Below are 15773 nucleotides of genomic sequence, written 5' to 3'. Positions count from 1 at the left end.
GGCAGCAGGGGACGGCTGGAGTGTTAACCATTTCCCAACTGTGCCTCTGTGTGTATAAATGTGTGTGTGTGTGTGTGTGTGTCTATGTGTGTCAGAGGTAGTGAAGCATGGGCCTAGGGACGAGGAGAGGGGAGGGCACTTGCACCAAGTGTATGGTAATTAGTGTGGAGGAAGTGATGGAATCCGGCCATTTTTATGGCCCGCAAGACCTCCCACCTGAGTCTTTACAACTACTGAACATGCTTATTTAATTCTCATTCAGTCTTGCTTGTCTCTCCGAAGAATGTGGACTGGAAGGAGGCTGTGTGAAAAGAGCTGACGTGTTTTTGATATCATTAAAAAAAAAAAAAAAGACAAAACAAAAGGGCAGGACCGCGTCTTAGTCAAGCGTTAAGTAAACACATGCCACAATAACTCGGCTGATGAGAGTGCGACTGTTGCTCTCCGTCCAGGATCACATTCACCCCCCTTGACCGCTTCTCTGTCCATTTTGAAGGCCCGGGGATAAAGGGGGCTTCCTGTGCTCTGAATGGGCCGTGCACCTGGGCTAGCCACACAATTGCCCGAGACTCTGGGATGCCTGGCCTCCTCAGCTGTTAATGAGCGACCCCATGGTCAGCAGGCACCACCCACGCACTGTCCACAGGCTTTACCTCGAAGGCTTTTCTCCGTCCTGCCTTATGCCGACCTTAAACTGCTCTTTCACTCTGCATTTTAAGCCTTCTCCAAATAACCTCTCTCAGCCCCCTTTTGTCGTCTTTCTGTGCACGCATTCCTCCATTCACCCTTAACCTTTGCTGCAAAGAAAGCTCATATCTCAGGCATTTGTTGTCGTCGCCACTTTTGGATCCAGAGTTGCAAATAGTTTTTTTGGCATGCAGGATAGGGCCGTATTACAGACATTCCCATCTGCTTCTTTTACCTATAAATGATAGAGTTGGGACCAATCAGATCCAGCATTGGTACTGGGTGTCGATACTGATTCGCTCACTGGATATTGGACTGACGCCGCTGATCTGCATCATGGCATTATGTTTTTGGGGCTGTCTGTCCATTTATATGTACGTCCCATTCTTTCAAGAACGCCTTGAGGGAATTTCCTCAAATTTGGCACAAATGTCCAGGATTTAAACTGATTTGGACTATGTGGTCTAAGGTCAAAGGTCAAGGACTTCACTAAAGATAGTTTTGGCCATTACTCAACAACCCATATGATAAATCAGACAACATTTTACATAAATGTCTGATAGGTTGAAATTATGAAGTTATGACATTTTATATCCAAAAGGTCAGAGGTCATATTCACTGTGAATGACGCAGTTCTACAACAATATCCAGACACAACATGTCCTTAGTTTGGAGACATTTCAGTCTCTAAAAACAGAAAACCAAGACTGCATCTTCTACTCTTATTGTTCTTGTATGGGAATGGAAGAGAAGTGGACTGGTTAATCTCCCAAAAATAGTTCCTCAATTGAATTTACAAAACAAACTCAGATACACCGCTGCTGAATGTTTTATCCATATCTCCCAGTTCTTTAAAAAAAAAAAAAAAACTCAATCCAGAACCTCAGATAGAGACTATTGTGTCTGTCCGCTGTCTCTCGCTGTCTCCTTCAAACAAGACATTTGTTCAAGGGGTCACGCTTACATCATCGGGCTCGGGCCAAAATCTGAGGCCGTGTCGAGACGTGGCGTCAGGCCCCGGGAACCGTGACAATGAAAATGAGAGCACCTCGGTCATTGCATCGGTCCAGCAGTCTGGACGGCCGCTTGTTCCCACAGACAATCCGCTCACTGTTGGCTTAGTCAGCAACAATACCACAACAATGACTCATGAGTCTTCCCTTAACAGAATACTTAAGCATTTTAAAAGTACCTGATAATTTGCCGACCAGATTTCGAAATGTTTGCGTATTTTCTGTCAAACGCGTATTATTGAATGTGTGTCGTTAAGGAGCCTCTCCATTATAGCACATGCTTGCGGGAATTGTGAAACTGTGAGCAGTTTGTTGTATTGTCTTTGTGTGTTTCTCTGTGTGTCAATAGCTCGAGGGCCATTGTCGTCCTGTTCCCTTGCTGTGGTATTTGACCGTCAAATAACCCCCGTGAACTGAGGCTACCCCAGGGAATGTGTGACTCTATGTTGGACATGCACATTTAAAAAGGATAATGCACATTTGTATCTCTTAAGTGTGTGCACTTCACCAATAACCGCAGTGCTCGCTGTCTATCTGTTCTGAAAAGTTATCTGGCTGGCCTCGGGGTCATGCGCAAGTACAAACAGGACTCAGTGATGTCAGTGCAGAGAACGCCACCGACACGGTAGCTTTTTTAGATGCAGGAGCCCTTCAGTAAACTGTTGCTTTTCTCTGCATGTTCTGAGCCCTCTACTAGCACTTTCCTTTGGAAATCAATAACTCCTATTCCCTATTTTCCTCCTCTTTCCTGCCTCTCCTGTCCTTTATCGCCTCATGATGTCTGTCAGAGAGTTGTGAGATCTGAATGTCAGCAGGTACAAATGTTCAAGTTTAACCTCAGAGTGCCTCCTCCTCCAAGAATATGCAGCTCACAATTTCAGCGCACAAAGCAAAGTGATAAAAATATCAGGAAATGTGTCACGATTCTCTCCCCCCCCCCCCAGAAAAAGAAATCCGTGATTCGATTTGTCCTTCGATAGTGAAGTCAGGGTTCGATTCGATTTTTTACATTTATTTCAGCACCAACGCCATCGTTGGAGTGTCAAGTTTTGATTTGAAAGGATCAACACATCATTGGTTTTATGCCAACTGTAGCAATCTTCTGTAAAAAAAAAAAAAAGAGATGGGCAACAGGGTATCAAGTCTGATATAACCTCAATTTTTTGTGTTTTACTTTTCTTCGGAGACACACAACCGCAAGCTGGAAGTACGTAGAAGGGCGAGAGGGAGAACTGCCAATCCTGTTTTTGATCCAGTAATTTAAATTAAACGCTCACTGCGATTTTTTTAATTTAGAAGTTTAGGGACTCCCTTTTTGCTTCATATATTTACTTTATAATTTCACGTTTAACATAGCGAAAACCTTACTCTGGCACAAATTATATACACCTCTGTGTGAGGTCACGGTACCTGTTTGCGCCCCTAGATATGTAGGACAGTCTGTGCTGAGACACGTGGAGGTGACAGTGGAGCCCCAGACCAGCTGACTGCCCCTGAACGTCTGCGAAAAAGGTGTCGACGCTGAGGAGATAAAATGTTCTACCAAAGCAAAGTAGTGTTTTAACAACCAGCCAGCCGATACCGACAGCCGTGTAACCAGCGCAGAGCCAGTGTTCTCCTATTCTCTCTGTGTAAAATTAGTAATAATGGGGCCGAACACGTACCCAGGAGAAAGCTGAGCCAGCAGAGACGAGGTAGTAGTTTAAATAACTAAAAAGCCAGGGGATGCATAATTTCCAGGGAGAACACGTTGCTTTTGCATAAAAACCTGGTTGGCTGGGATTGTGTGCACATTCGTATACGTGTGTTTGTGTGTGTGTGTGTGTGTGAGAGAGAGAGAGAGAGAGAGAGAGAGAGAGAGAGAGAGAGAGAGAGAGAGAGAGAGAGAGAGAGAACGAACAAGAGATGGAGAGCTGATATAATTGTGTGACTTGGGAACGTCCATCTTTGCCTTTCAGGGGCCCTTCTGCTGGGAATTCCCCGGACAGTCAGATCTGAGCCTTCACCAATTTCATTTGGTGAGAGACCTTTGAATTCCAAAAATATCTTGTTTGGATTTTTTGATTGATTCCACACACTCAAATTAACAACTGATAATTGATGATTCTTTCCTAAAAAAATACAACAAAAATAATGAATGACAGACATAAAAATCCTGGTGATGATGCTGATAATCATGCTGTGTTGTGCTTTGTGCTGTAATCCAGTGCTGCTGCTTTGTTGCTGGTGTGCTTTGTGATGACTTGAAAATGCCAATCCAGGTGATGGGATGTTTTGGATGGCACATATGTCCAGGTTTTGCAGAGTAGTGAAGGTGTTTCCTCGTCCAGCTTTGTTTAGCATCACTTCCGTGTTCTTGGATTCTGTTTGCCTTCTTTATTTGTCAGTTTCTGGCTCGCTATGGTTTAATGCCACTCTCTGGGAGGAGCAGGAGAAGTGAGACTTCTGTTTGGTTTGTATGTCTTATCGAAGAAGCAAAGACAAAGAGGTAGATCGAGCAAAATATCGCAGTGTTTATGTGCATTTAAGGGTGCATTTATTTGCCAACATTGCCTTAAAGATTGCACTTTTTCAGCACAAGCTCCTCATCGGCCAACATACGTTGCATTGTCTACAATTTTGCAACCAAGGAAGAGCCAATTGAAGACATTCCACATCACTGTATTGGTTTAGATGTGCCAGTCAGTGAGGTTAAGAAGTTTGGAACCGAAATAAAAGGACGTCGAATAGCGCAATCCCTGCGATTCGCCTGAAAAGTAGATCGTGATTGAAACCTAAAATTGTCAGATTAAAAGATGACAGTGTCACAGTCCAGATTACTCCTTTCATTGTCCTGCACCTCTTTGAAAATAAGAAATAAAAATCCCTTGAATATGTCATTTGAAGGAAGTTGAAACGGAAAGGTGAAGTTAGTTTTGATTTTGCCGCAGAGCAGACATCAGTCGGCCTTGTTTTGGTTCCCTTCGGTTCAACTCTGTGAAGCTGGAAAGACGCTGGCCCAGAGGATAGCCCATTAATCTCCTCTGAGGCGACCATCACTCTGTGGATTGCCTACTTGAATTGTTTGACTAATCAATTGCTTGTTGATTTTGCACACTCCGCCGGGCCTTTGTTGCCAGTCAACAGCACGAGTCCTTCAAAACAAGAGAGAGAAAGAAAGGAAGGAAGACGGAAGGTAAATCACGCTTTATTGCGAAAACAGCTATTAATATGACGGCGTAGTCGTCAGCTTGCTGCCTGCTTCCCCCTCCCTCTCTTATACAAGCGCCTTTGCTGGAACTTGTTTGACAAGGTCTGGCAGGATCACTGTTGGGTGTGCCTGTCTTTCTGCATGTGTCTCACAAACACACCTTTGTCTAGACCAGCGTATCTGTAGTATCCTTGTGTCTAAGGTGTGACTTGAGTTTTGGATGACAAGTAGTCAGAGCTCGGTCGGGCCGGGCTCTAAACCTCCATGTGTTTGCATACAATAACATGAACTGGTTTGACCCAGAAATCTGACTTGCAGGCCCGTGTGAGGCGGATTTAAAAAAACCCCCCCAAAAAAAAAAAAACCTGTGTGGTAATCGCAATTCTGTCATAGTTCGTTTTCACATAGGATCAAGGTTCAGAAGTGATATTGATAGATAATCTAATTTATGACTGACAGTCCAGTGCACTCATCTCTGACAGATTCCCCCTGTGGTAGCACCGTCCCCGGCTCCGTTCCTGCAGCCGGCCCTCGTGAGCAACAAGAGACTCAGCAGCTCCCCTACGCTACTGTATTAACACTGGAGGCCGTTTTCACAGGGAAACTTGTTTTGACAGAACTCCAGGTGTCTCATTGTTGGGGCTGGCATGGTTCAACAGATTTACCAATTAGCACTGGGCTGAGGGCACAGGAAGGGTGGGAGTGGAGTAGAAGAGGGGAGGGAAGAAGTGAAACGGGCTGGGGAGGAGGAGGGAGAATGGATGAGGCGGATTTGGCCACAGTGATGGAATGAGATTTTGAGTGAGAGGTGCTGGTAGGGGAAGGTGTGGAGGGGGAGGGTTGTGACCATACGGAGACGGGCTGGAGTAAGGCGATCCGTGACCTCCTTTTTTTTTTCCCAGCAGCGGTATGGAAGGGGCTGAGGTCTGAGCTGAGCCCACAAGGAGGAGGGGAACTTACGTAGGAAAACGTAGGAGGGGGCAGGAGCAGAGGAAAAGGGGAAACACGGTGTCAACACAGGGCAACTTTTTAACTCAACGCGCACATCATCTCTAGCAGGACTCTTCTGCGTTGTCCTTTCAGCGTAACCATAATCCCAATCCTCAAAGAGAAAGGGAACTATTTAGAAAAAGAAAAAGGAGAGGGACGGTAGCAGGGAGAAAGGTGAAACACAGCGTCTACACATGGCGACTTTTTCACTCAGGGTGCACCATACCTCAGCCAAAGTTAACCCCTCACCCTAACCTACTGAACCCAGGTCATTTTTGTTACAAACCCCAGACACTTGACTCTGTCGTCGTGCGTTGCCAACACACATCCATCTGCAGGCGCGTTGATTTGTTTTCGCTGCAAGTCCCTCTTGGCTCGCTCCTCTCGCTCCAGTATGGGGCAGAATTGTGTGGGATTAAATACAATGTTATTACTCCCGCTAACCCCGCTTTGTTATTCCTCAGAAATGTCTGCTCCTTTTTCCAGGAAGTTTGGAAGTGAACTTTCGAGAGTGGGTTGAAGTGATTAAGCGAATATCCCGGGGGGGGGGGAGGGCTTGCAGAATTTAGAGTAGTTTTTGGCCTGGGAGTGTTATGACACTGACACACGGCACACACAGGCATCGTGGCACGGATGTGCAGCAGGTACACGAGTGCCGTGAAATCGCCTCCTTCTCCTTGAGGGGGGCGAAGACACATAACTATGGCGAGGGTGCCTCGTTCAAACTGACAGGCTTTCTGAAGTTAAGAAAAGTTTCACTTTTAAGAAGAGCACGCTTTTTTTGTGCATATGTCTGTGTGTGTGTGTGTGTGTGTGTGTGTTTGAGCCGACCAATCACAACAAAGACAAGTCTGGCTTTTTTTATATGCAGGAAGCTGTCAGTTTACTACAACAACCAGAATAAAACTGTGGAAAATAGCGGAGGAGCAGCTGAGGGGTGGCTTTCTTGTCTGATGTTTTACTCTGCAGGCAGTGCATGGGATGTCTTGTTTGAGTCGCTGTTCAAGAGCAGGGACTTGGACATAAGTAGCGTTCATGGCAGCCATTCTTAAGGGAAACTTGTGACCTGGGTTCACAGTGTAGTAGGTGCAAGGAAGCAGGAGAAGTAAAGGTTGGATTTGAGTAGGACTGCCACCTCGAGAAACGTTTGACTCTCAGATTCTTTGACACTTGACGCCTAAATATTTATACCCTTAACTTGTGGGCTAATATGGCAGCGCTAAGCTAAATTAAGATGGTTTCTGAAGAATCCCAACTGTTACAAGAAGCCACAAAAGCAATCAATCATCAGAAAAGCAATCAATAACGGAACTTGAAGAGTTTCGAGGATGCACCAAACAAGTTATCGGTGCGTCCTTAATTATAAGCTCCAGATCACTGTGTGGCCTCGTGAATCTCTCTGGTTTTGTAATGACTTGGTGTTGAGCGATCCCACAATTGCTCCGGCGACTGCCTGTCGTATACATATGTACAAGCGGCTTGTGATTGAGAGTGATGGAGACAGCTATGTGGAAAAGGGAGAGAAGAAGAGGACTGGAGTGGGGGATGTGGGGTGGGGAGATAGGGGGAGAGAGTACGAAGCCCCGCCAAATTCCCCAAAGAACAATTTACAGTTATGGATGAATACACTGTCACAGTCAAATTTTAACTCTGTGGATGTCTATGTGTGTGTGTGTGTATGTGTGTGTTGGAGACAGTGGAATGCTGAGTGATTCCAGAGAGCACTTAAGCTGCCTTGAATTTTCTGTTCCCACCCGCGTTACAACGGGAGAGGGGGCTTTGCTTTGGAGTTTTTTCAGGGGTAAACACCGGGTATGTGCTTTCTGAGTCATTTAGCATCGTCCTCTGCCACCTTCCTCACATATTCTAAACAGTGTTTTCAGGTTTGTCGGGCCAGCCTGAACGAGACTAACCCCCCAATTTATTTGATTTTGTTCCTCTTGGCAGTTCCACTGAAGACCTATCTGAACTTTTCTTGGATTTGTTTGGCTCGGGTTTTGATGTGCGCGTTGTTATTTTTTATTTTTTCTCTCCTCTGTCTTCCAAGCCTGTGTAGTCGACTGTGCCTGAGTGCCAGGCCCTGCTTTTGTCTCGGCCCAGGGAAGGAATTTGATGTGAGACTTATTTTCCTACCCAGTCAGTTTCTTTGAGCATTTTTCCCCCCGCTCCTGTTTTTTTTTTTTGTTTTGTTTTGTTTTGTTTTTGTTTTGTTTTTTCTAATAGTCCTGGAAGTTTGGGACACTTCTTTGAGGCAGGTGATGCTGCGACTCGACTGCATACCTGCGCAGGTGCGCACACGCTTTTCGCATTTACTCATCCAGCCTTCCCAAATATGTACTCTAATTGAGTGGCCTGTTAAAACGTCACTGAAATCAGTCATGTAATAGCAGGAGGGAAGTGTGACGGGCTGAAACGGAGACCTGGATTCCACGAGATTAAGGAGGATCACTGTACAAGAGGTTTTGGATGAAGGAAGAAACGGCTCAATCCTGACGATGGTATCCGGGCAGAGAAATCTAAACTAATGTGTCAGGCCACTTTTTCTCATCAGCGAGACGTGCTATAGACGCCGAGCGCCGGCCAGACATTGCCTGATGCAGAGAAATGCATGCTGGGAAGGAGAATAAACAAGCCTGTCACCAAAGTTGGGAAGAATCCTTAGTGCGGCGCTACTGTCAAAAAGCAGCTCCCATTTCATACATTATTAACATTACCTAAACGCATTATTTGTGTATTTATTCATTCATTTGTCTTGTTAACATCCTCTCGGAGTAAGATAAACAGCGCGGCCAGACTGGCTGTGTGACAGTTGTGTGCGAGATTTGAATAAAAAGCCCGGCAGCGTGATTGGAGCGAGACAGGAGCGGATTCTATGGACACCGCACTTCCTCTCCAGGCTCATTAAGGGACAGTAAGGCGATGATGTCGAATCGGCGCGCACTTTACCGGCCTGCCTTTCTCTTTGAACAGCGTCGCCCTCTTATCTGCAACATGCTCTGTTCCTCCATAACAAGACGGTCCCGCTCGCATTGCACACACACACACACACACACACACGCTCTGTCTGTCTCTCTCCTCCCCGCGCACACACACACACATTCTGCCTACACACACAGACACACACACACACACACACACTCCTCACACTTATTTAGTTTGTGTAGACAGAAAAACTCTTAAGTATGTGGCTTGTCCACAGAATTTTGGCAGCTTTTGTTGTATTTTCTCCTACGCTATCGAAAAAGCCTGGTACTTGTTTTCTTTTTTTTTTTTTTTTTTATGTGTTCCTTTTTTCTGCACAGACATCACAAATGGATATTTTAATTGGAACTTTTGGCACTGTCTCCATCTTGTGTTGGAATGGCAGACAAGTGAGTGGCTGGCGAGGCCGGGGCCGGGCTGATTGGTGTGTAGCGAGGCGTGCCTAAATCAACTGGCAGCATGAATAGCTCGCTTGATTCTCACTGGCATTCACTGGAATCCATGGCAGTTTTTTTTTTTTTTTTTTTTTTCAAACAAGATTCTTTCTTTGGAAGAAGTCTGGAATAACCAACAAGGGGACAGAGAATACCTCCTGCTTCCCTGAAGCATGACTTCTTCTTTGTTTTGGTGGTGCAATTTACTTTTATTATTCCAACTCACTTTTTGGTGCTTTTGTAATGTCAGAATGAAATGGCCAACCTCTGCTGCTGCTGTATCCCAGCCATGGATTCATTCACTCACTGTACAACTTCATATGGAGGTTTTGAAATGTTAATGTGCTCGAGATAATTGCAAATAATCATGTTACCGTAATGAATTATCATTGCACTCTTGATGTTTTATTTCACAGTCAACTAACTCAAAGCAAGTGGTATACCCGCTGGGATTAGTGAAGAAAAACAGAAAACTGATGGAATCAGCCCTGAAGATAATTTAAAATATCTGCTTTTGAAGTGACATCCAGGCTTCAGACTGAGTGGCGGAGTTAGTCATGACTCTGTTATGCACCATTGTGTTTGGATGTCTTGAGCTGTTGCAAGGGCTTTTAGAGAAATAGTGTTGTCATAGCAGGGTCTGTGTGCGCCGCCAAGCTCAAGCGTGAGAAAGGGCTGATAAAATGTGATTAAATGAGATGTGACACTGGCAGAAAACCTTGGTAAATACTCAACGTGGTCAGTTAAATTCCCTTTTTTTAATTGGTTGACGAGGAATGCCCTTAAATATGCAATCACAAGTAAAGAACCCCTTTAAATACACATATTATTTCTGTGCTGGAAAGCAGCACTGTCAGAGATTAAATCTGCATATGGTGGCACTGTGAAACGTCTTCATTCATGTTTTGTGGGATTTTTTAGGAATAGATTGCCAACCCCGGGTTGAGTTTGACTCCGGCCAAAGCTCACTGTGCCTCCCCTGCAGCAGCTAATGCAGACCACATGCTTGAGCTTCGCATCTGCATAAGTACACACCTGTTTAAACTGAGGACAGTCTTTTACCTCAAACAGTAAATTCAGGCACACTCACGCCAAAGGCAGAGCAGCTGCGCAGCCGGGTCACGTCGGAGTCATTGTAATACTCCTTGACATAATGTAGTCCTTGTGTTTGGCTGGGCCTGTGTATGTGTGTGTGTGTGTGAGGAGAGAGAATGGGGAGAAAGATATTGTGTGTGTGTGTGCAGGTGGGGATGTGTGATCTGGATGCTCGGCGCTTTCAAAATAAGTGTTTTTGTGTATGCGTGTGGTAGTGGGCCTTTCTCTCCTGGCTGGTAGTCAGTGCTGCGTAATTACCTGGCTGTCTGCCACCGAGCCCCACTGGAGCAGAGACAGAAGTGGAGCTGTGTCTTACACAACGTAACACAGCGGCCCGTCTGAACCGCTGGCCCAGAGTTTGTTCAGCTTTGGGGTTTGGATACAGCATGGGATCTCTTGGGACGCTGGCGAGGTCAGGGGAGATTTATAAGAGGCTGATGAATCAAAATGTATATATTTAGACCTGATGTTTGGAGCTAGTTTCATGAAAAATATTAAATAAAACTGACTCATTGTCACCTAAGATCTTAACAGCTGTTGTTGCTGGAATCATGATAAATAGTAGTACAAAATATTCAACTATTTTGATGATTGATTTATAGTGTCAGTCATTTTTAAAAAAAAAAAGTCAAACATTTGCTGGTTTCAGCTTCGTTTATGTAAGGAATTGCTGCTTTTCTTCATCATTTATGATAGCAGACGTAGAGTCTTCTAGTTTTGGACCGATGGTTGGACTAAATAAAAAATCTTAAGACGTCACTCAGGGTCGACCCACCCACATTGAATTTCAGCCTCTCGATTTCTGATAATTGGCCTGAAAAAGCAAAGATATTTTGGACTGAGATTCATTTGCAATATATAATTGAAATCTGTGTGTCAAAGTTTCCATCACCCACTGATGAAATGAACCTAAGTAATGACCTTAAGTACAATTTTCAGGTACTTTACTCGATAATTCCCATTTTCTGCTACATTTATTTGATACATTGAGTTAATGTTACTTTGCAGATTCAGATTATTTAAGTGTTTATAGTCTATTAATTGTGACGCGCTGTTACCAGTCAGATATTGTTGTGGGCGGGACTCTGTGCGAGAGGATGCTGAAGAAGCGCTCTTTGTAATACGCTTATTATTATTGGCCATCTGACAGAGAAAGATCACAAATATCGATAACTGAAAAATGCTGAATATCGACCTCGATGATTGGCCAGGTTGATAATCGGTCTAAATATCACAATTTTATGACTGAACGATTAATCAGTTAACAGTGAAAATAATTGTCGGATTGATCGCTAATGACAATAATCGCTAGTCGGAGCCCATATATGCCCGGATATGTTCAAATTGCTTAGTTTGTCCGACCACAAGTCCAAGAGCGAAAAATAATTACTTAAATACTTAAATAACAATTATTGTTCTTGATTTGATTTACATTGCTGAATTGGCTTATAGATTAATCATTTTTAAGACTAGTTGTAAATCCAGGGCCACACGCCAGAGAATATTGTGAAATTCTGCATCACAGCCACAGGGCAGAGAGCTCTTTACTGACAGACATAGACAGAAACAGGCCCAGCCAGTCTGAAGTAAGAAGAAGCCACGAGACAGATTCATATCTTCGGCGTAAAGATCATCTCTCAACTTAATTTGACTCCTCGTTGCTTCAACAGTCACCGTGGAATCTGATATCTGCTCTCATGCTGAGGTGCACCCCCCCTCCCCCCAACACCTGTAAAGGCCAGGCTCCGAGTGTGCGGGGGGCGAGCACGTGGCACATGAGCTGCGCCGGAGCACACCGCAGTGTCAGCCTGCCTCTCCCGCCATTTTAATTGTTATATCTCCTCAGCCTTGATATGAGCAAAAAGGGAGGCCTCGGCAGAACCTGGCACATCAAAGGCTACCTCCCCTAGTCTTACAAGTTGCCTGTCTCTTTGGAGGAGCCCGGGCTTCGGAGAGCCAGAAAAGGGGATTGGAGAGGCGGTGTGGATTCCCGGCTGGAATGAGTTTGATGGGCTAATTGTAGCCCCCAGTGGACACAGGCACTCATCACAGAGGGCTGGCAGAGAGGGGAGCTGAGGCTGAGGATGAGGAGCTGCAGTGGCTGGAATACACACTCCTGCAAGCTTCACCCCTTCATCTCCTGATATCTGCGCACGGCTCGCCGGCGCCTTTGATTGCCTGTCCTTAGCGCATATGGATGTCAGAAATATTCCCTACATATATCACTCTTTTCCTCGACCGTTCGCTTCATTTATTGTGCTGCACATTTCAGTCTTCTTCGTCTCTGTAAAAAACCTGGCAACTCCCCCGAGTAACTCATCTTTGTGTTTTCTGACAAGCCTGCGTTTCTTTCCTTTTTTTATTTTTTTTTGCCGTTATGTTTTTTTTTTCTTTTTTCTGAGATGCAGCTGTAGGCCTAATCTGCTCACTTTGACATTCACCATCGGAAGAATCACTTTCTCCAGGCGATCGCGCACATTAATGATGCAAGCGCATCGGCGAGCCTTGGCGCCGAGTGCACGCCGGTCACTACATTTAATAAGCCCTTCTGACCGCGCGGAACCGCAACAACAGATAACAAAGGGAGTGTAATGCACGGACAAACATGTGCAATCCTTGTGCCGTACTACCAACCAACATTACCAACTGGCTCGACTGTAGTGGTGATCAAAAAAAAAAAAAAAAAACGCTCTCCGCGGCTTTGAACAGTTCTCTTTTTTTCCCCATCTGCATCAAAAAGAAATCAATCAATAGCCAAAACTTTTGAGCTCGTGCATCAGTTTTTTTCTTCCATTGCAACCTAACCCCCCCCCCCCCTTCCCCTGCCGCCAGTTTGGCAGTTGTACATTACGCCACAAGAGTAAAACACAGTTAAAAGGAGAAAGGCACAAGGAGATGACACCGGCGAGGAAGCGGCTCGTGTTGGGTAGGGCCCTGGCTGGGAGAAAAAATCAATGGGAGGGAACACTTCCATACACGGAAATGGCACAATGGGAGGGAGAGGAGGAGGGAGTGAAGATGTTTTTTTTTTTGTTTAGTTTTTTTTTTTTATAAACTGAAAAATGATGCATTTGTTTTACCCAGGGAGAGAAAAAGCAAAGACGGGGGGAGAGAGAGAGAGAGAGAGAGAGAGAGAGAGAAAAAAAAACAGTCTTCTGAACATCTTTTGAAAAAAGCAAGTTCTTTGGTGAGGTTGAGTTGTGTGGTTAAGGTTTGTTTTATCCAACTGTGCGGAAGCGTGTGTAGCTGTCTTTCAGGTCTCTTTTTAGTTGAAGCGCAGAAAGACTACTCATGGCATGTTCAAGGGCACTCGGTGGACACGGATGCCCTGCAGGAGGCGGAATTATGAATACAACATGAGTAAACAGACACCTACATATACTATTAAAATAGTAAGCCTAGTACTTGGCAAGAGACAATCCTAGGAGTAGTAATTTGAGCTGGTCCGTAGCAGCTCAACCTCACTCTTTCGTAGGGTCATTGATAAAGACTTGTGAAAAATCAGCTCTAATTTGCCTGATAGTAGAATGATTTGCACATTGGCAGTAATGTATTCCTGTGTGCATTCCTCCAATACAACCCTTTTAGTATTCAGTTTAGTGATAAAGGATTTTTTTACACAGCAGCTGTGAACAAAGAATACAATAGCACACAAACTCGAAACACAATTCCAAGCCTGAGCCTTGAATGCCATTCAGACTTCACTGTGACTGAGCGAACCCATTCAGTGGGAGTACGCGGCGGTTGGAGAGATGGTATCAAGTTGCCTGCAGATGGAGGTCAGTGTGACTGGCACAGTTGGCACCTTGGCACGGCGGCACAAGCTGCAGCACTCAGCGCCGCAAAGGATGCGTCGACTGAAGGGGGGACTGGGGAGCGCGAGCGTTCCTCTCACTTCTCCTTTTTTTTATTGTCTGCGCTTCCTGTTTTGAAAGCCATTAAGGAGCAAATTTCCTCACAGCGAGAGGGGAGATGAAAAGGCCCCGTCTTTTGAAACATGTCCAAGCGCAAATGTGAAAAAGAGGGGGAATGATAGCTATCTGTAAACATCTCTGTCGAGGGGTCGACGGAAAAGGAATTGTGAGGGAATGATACATTCATTTGCGTTCTCTCTCTTTTTTTTTTTTGATTCGCTGATGAAAGAGATGCTGCGGTTTTTTGTTCCGAGCCAGCTGTATTGCTCTATTCACAACCACACTAATATACCAGGGCAGGCTCACATAACTACACAGCCACCACCCCCCCTCTCCCCCCCTTCCGAAAATGCTTTGTGACATCTGCATCCACACATGTCTGCATTCACTGTAGCCGGTGAGTATTTATAGACGAGTTGGTCTTGTCATCCATTGATCCCTCCAGGTTCTCTGATCACAAAACTGCACTTTTAAGTAGCTTTTATGTCGCATCATAAAGGTAATCTCTGCGCATTTGAACTGAGGGCACCCGAGGTTACCTGCAGAACCTGACCTGGTTATGAAGACTCAATCAGGGCCCCCTTGGCAGCTATTTTTTTTTTTGTTGTTTCTAAGTCCAACACTGGTAGCGTCAGTTAGCTATTTAAGTGTCACAGCTGTCATTTCTGTTTAGTTGGCATTCAGCATATTTACACCAGTTTCCTCTCAGCGGTGCTTGCCTGGTTTCTCAAGAGTAGCGGTAGCTTGGTGCTGCAGACTCTCCTCCTCCTCCCTCTCTTCTCCTCTTCTCCTCCCTCCTCTACCCCTCACTGCCCCCGAGCCTGGCCAGTCTGTGCCTCTTAATAAAACTGACAGGCTCTAATTGGGCTTAATTGCACCCTTCGGGCGTCGTCAAAAGGAGTGTTACTAAACAAACTGCAGGGTCTGCAAGCAGGCCAGCCAGTCTACGGCAGCGCATTGGCCGCTCGGCTCATGCCTGCACGTACGTGTGCAGATCGCCGAGGCCGGTCGCGCGAATGTGCAACGCATGCGAGTGCGCAATAGCGCGCCAGGAATGTGCACGAGTAAGCATCAAATTTAATCGCGTGGGCGTGTGTGCATGTGAGGTTTTTGAGGGATGTAAGCAAGCCGTTCATTCCTCGCAGTGAGCCAAGTGAACAAGAGCTCACAAGTCTGAGAATCTTATGCATTCAAGCAGGCGGCATCACCTGAATGTGAATCTCTCAGCGCTCTCCGCCGCTAAATCGACACCGACAGTAAAACAAGAGTGCGTCTGTGTTTTTGAGGAAGTGTCTACAACTCCAGGTGTCAGAAAAGCCTTTTTAAATCCCCGCTATTATGAAAAAACCCCTACCAAACAAATCCCCGCCTTGCTTTTCAGTGGTATAAGCAAAAAAAAAAAAAAAAAAAAAAAGATGGAGATGGAGTAGCGCTCAACATCCCAGCAGCACCACCTCCTGGTTAACGG

The 15773-nt window shown here is 45.3% G+C and overlaps 1 protein-coding gene across 24 annotated transcripts in view; it reads left to right on the top strand.

The window, feature by feature from the left end:
- tcf7l2 (transcription factor 7 like 2) overlaps positions 1-15773 on the top strand; it is a 93631-nt gene that overhangs the window by 37676 nt on the left and 40182 nt on the right. For 13 of the 24 annotated variants that reach the window (XM_030399888.1, XM_030399892.1, XM_030399890.1 and 10 more), the window contains exon 5: positions 3659-3718. The exons of the other annotated variants lie outside the window; for them this stretch is intronic. In XM_030399888.1, coding sequence (XP_030255748.1) covers positions 3659-3718 — 60 coding nt within the window. The remainder of the gene's footprint in view (positions 1-3658; positions 3719-15773) is intronic. 24 annotated transcript variants of the gene reach the window in all.

The sequence above is a fragment of the Sparus aurata genome, chromosome 20 (genome assembly GCF_900880675.1).
Source record: "Sparus aurata chromosome 20, fSpaAur1.1, whole genome shotgun sequence".
NCBI lineage: Eukaryota > Metazoa > Chordata > Actinopteri > Spariformes > Sparidae > Sparus > Sparus aurata.
The sequence above is the reverse complement of the archived record's forward strand: the minus strand, read 5'-3'. Positions and strand labels throughout refer to the sequence as shown.